This window comes from Ovis aries, chromosome 2 (genome assembly GCF_016772045.2).
Source record: "Ovis aries strain OAR_USU_Benz2616 breed Rambouillet chromosome 2, ARS-UI_Ramb_v3.0, whole genome shotgun sequence".
NCBI lineage: Eukaryota > Metazoa > Chordata > Mammalia > Artiodactyla > Bovidae > Ovis > Ovis aries.
In genome coordinates, this window is record NC_056055.1 from 18,402,480 (window position 1) to 18,405,977 (window position 3,498).

At 36.5% G+C, this 3,498-nt stretch overlaps 1 protein-coding gene across 1 annotated transcript; it reads right to left on the reverse strand.

The window, feature by feature from the left end:
* Positions 1 to 2,303: 2,303 nt before the first annotated feature.
* On the reverse strand, positions 2,304 to 3,239 carry LOC101104378 (olfactory receptor 13D1-like). The gene has a single exon (XM_004005219.4). It carries the CDS (start codon positions 3,237 to 3,239, stop codon positions 2,304 to 2,306), a length of 936 nt encoding a protein of 311 aa, XP_004005268.2.
* Positions 3,240 to 3,498: the final 259 nt, after the last annotated feature.

Here is a 3,498-nt window from a genome sequence, read left to right on the forward strand (position 1 = left end):
AAATCAAAATCTGGCAATAGATGTACAATTACTATTAATGTATCACTGATCCCAAGCCCTCTCAGTGGGCATATTTGGGGAATAAATGTGCTTTTCTTATGTACATGTGTACATGTAAATATATGTACATTTACAAACATTTACATCCACTGTTGATTTCTAAATATGTACCTATATCAATCTATCTCTCTATCTTTCTATATGTATATTACTTTCTATATGTATATACTGAAGGCAGTGAGCTCACATTGTCTCTAATTCTAATCCAATACCACAGAGCTTATTCTAGTTTTTCCTCTTTTTGTATATTTTATGCCTCCACTAGTAGAAACCTGGCTCTCACTATACCTTGTATGTTTACTTGTTATTTCATCCCCTGTATGTAATTTTGCTCCCATTTCTTTTGATTCACATTACCTTCTATCACTTCACTGTCCCTATACTAGTATCTTTTCATTTTTTCTTACAAAGTGGTAATATTTTATTTGATCACAAGTAGAATTTAATTTGTGATATAATGAATGTCTTTATTTCTTTAATGTAAAAGAATCTGAATACACATACGCTCACACATACACACATACACACATCACCTTATTTTACACTTGAAATGAACCTACCATTGCAAATTAACTTTGTGTTGCATGCTAAGTCGTTTCCATCATGTCTGAGTTTTTGCAACCCTATGGACAGTAGCCCACCTGGTTCCTCTGTCCACAGGATTCTCCAGACAAGAATACTGGAGTAGGTGTTTGTGACCTCGTCCAGGGGATCTTCCCAACACAAGAATTGTACCCATGTCTCTTATGTCTTCTGCATTAGAGGGATGGGGGTTTCTTTACCACTAGCACCACCTGAGAAGCTCAAAATTCAAAAAAATTAAAGAAATCTGAAAAAAAAACAAGTATAGGCTTTACATGTATAGTATCATATATGAAACAAATCGCCAGTCCAGGTTTGATGCATGATACTGGATGCTTGGGGCTGGTACACTGAGACTACCCAAAAGGATGGTATGGGGAGGGGGGAGGGAGGGGGGTTCAGGATGGGGAACACGTGTATACCTGTGGCAGATTCATGTTGATGTACGGCAAAAACAATACAATACTGTAAAGTAATTAGCCTCCAATTAAAATAAATAAATTTATATTAAATATAAAAAAAAATCAATATGTCCTTATAGTCAATAAATTTTAATATATGAAACTATAAAAAGCAAAATGTATATGGTGATGTTTCTAAAAATGCATTTCAGAAAGAAGTTATAGCTCACAAGAAATTAATTGTGGAACCACTTTTGTTAATTACTCCCACCTCTCAGAATAATGATGTACATGCAAATCTTCTAATATATGAAACTGTAAGTCACTCAGTCATGTCCCAATCTGTACACCCATGGACTGTGGCCCACCAGGCTCCTCTGTCTGGAATTTTTCAGGCCAGAATACTGAATTCGGTAGCCATTCCATTCTCTAGGGAATCTTCTCAACCCAGGGATCAAACCTAGGCTTCTTGCATTGCAGGCAGATTCTTTACCATCTGAGTCACCAGGGAAGCCCCAAATGTGTGTGTGTGTGTGTGTGTGTGTGTGTGTGTGTGTACCACATCTTCTTTATCCCTTCATCTGCTGGTGGACATATAAATTGCCTTCATATCTTGGCTATTGTAAATAGTATTTTACTTTAGGTAAGTTTTGGAAGGATTTTCAGAAGATATAGCAAAGTGTCTTTAATTAGGTGACTATGATGTCACCTTAGGAGATCTATCATAATGGGGGTAAAGTGACATACAGTGTTGTCCTAGGGATGAAAGAACCTGATATATTTGGTTAACTATATAGTGAATGCAGCATAGTGCATGCAGAGCAGATGGGAGAAAAACAGTGAGGGAAAGAAAAAGGAAAATATGTACCAGAAGGACTTGGTTGGGACCAGATAAAGTCTCTGGGTAAAACAGAAACCAAAAATAAACAAAAAACATGAAATCAAATAGTTTCCTCAAAAAGGGGAGTGAAAATATATGTTTTTTAGGTTATGTAGACGTGTGCTCTGGATTTTTTGTTGAAAAGCTTTATTTCAATTTTGTTTCTAAAAGTTTACTCCCACTTCTAACACTAGTTGTCCCTACATTTTTATGTTATTTTCATAAATGACAAAGGTAGATTATTACTGTGAAATTTCTTTTTAACAGTTAAATTCTATAATTTTACATATATCCTTAATTTCCATTCTTCCATTTATATTGAAAAACTTATCTCCACTATATAAGCTTATTTTGTGCAAAAGCTCAAAGATGTAATTTCCTCATCCTTTCTTCCAGAACTGTCTAGCTGTCAATTTTTTCATAGCATCATGCACCTCTGTATTTCTCAGGCTATAGATGATAGGATTGAGCATCGGTGTGACTACTCCATAGCAGAGAGCAATCAGTTTGTCAGAAGCAGTATCTTTGGACTTTGGCTTTATATACATAAAGAGGATTGACCCATAAAACATAGTCACCACTGTAATGTGGGCTGAGCATGTGGAAAAAGCCTTTTTTCTTCCTCCAGCTGAATTGATTCTTAGTACAGTAGAAAGGATGAAAATGTAGGAGATGGAAATCAACAGTAATGGAACAAACAAAAATATGACATTGCCTAACATTAGAGTAATCTCATTCAAGGAAATATCTGTGCAAGCTAGCTTGAGAAAGGCCAATATTTCACAAACAAAATGATTGATGACTTTTTTCCCACAGAAGGGCAACCGTACTGCAAGAATTGTTTGTGTCAATGAGTTGAGAAAGCCCAATCCCCATGAGAGAGCTGCCATCTGAATACAAAGTGCCTTGCTCATGATGATAGGATATCTCAAAGGGATGCAGATGGCTACGTAACGGTCATATGCCATCACTGCTAGAAGTACACACTCTGTAGATGCCATGGTGAAGGAGACAGACATCTGAACAACACATCTAGTGAGGGAGATTTTTTTTTTCTCTGATAGAAAGTGTATCATTGTTGAGGGGATAAAGGAGGATGTGTACAAAATGTCAAGAAAGGAAAGGTTACTGAGAAAGAAGTACATAGGGGTGTGAAGGCGGGAATCCAGGAGAGTGAGGATGATCAAAGTGCTGTTCCCCAGGAGGATCACCATGTACATCACCAAGAACATCATGAATAGGAATTTTTCGGCTCTTGGATACTTAGAAAGTCCCTGTAAAGTGAACTCAATGTCTGTCCAGTTGGTTCTTTCCATTTTGTTTTGTGCCTGGAGTAATTCAGAAGAGACGTGGGTTTAAGGAGTCTATACAGTATTATCATATGAAGTAAGAGATCACTGCAGGAAGGCCAATAAGCTTGTCAGTACTAGCTACAGTGTGTTTATAGTTGTGAGTTTAGTTTTTCAAATTCCTCTTCTAGCTCATAAGTCAGGGGATAAAAGAGACACAATAATTACATTGGTAATTTATTAAAAATACAAACTCCTGATTCCTATTTCCTGAGATTATGATGTA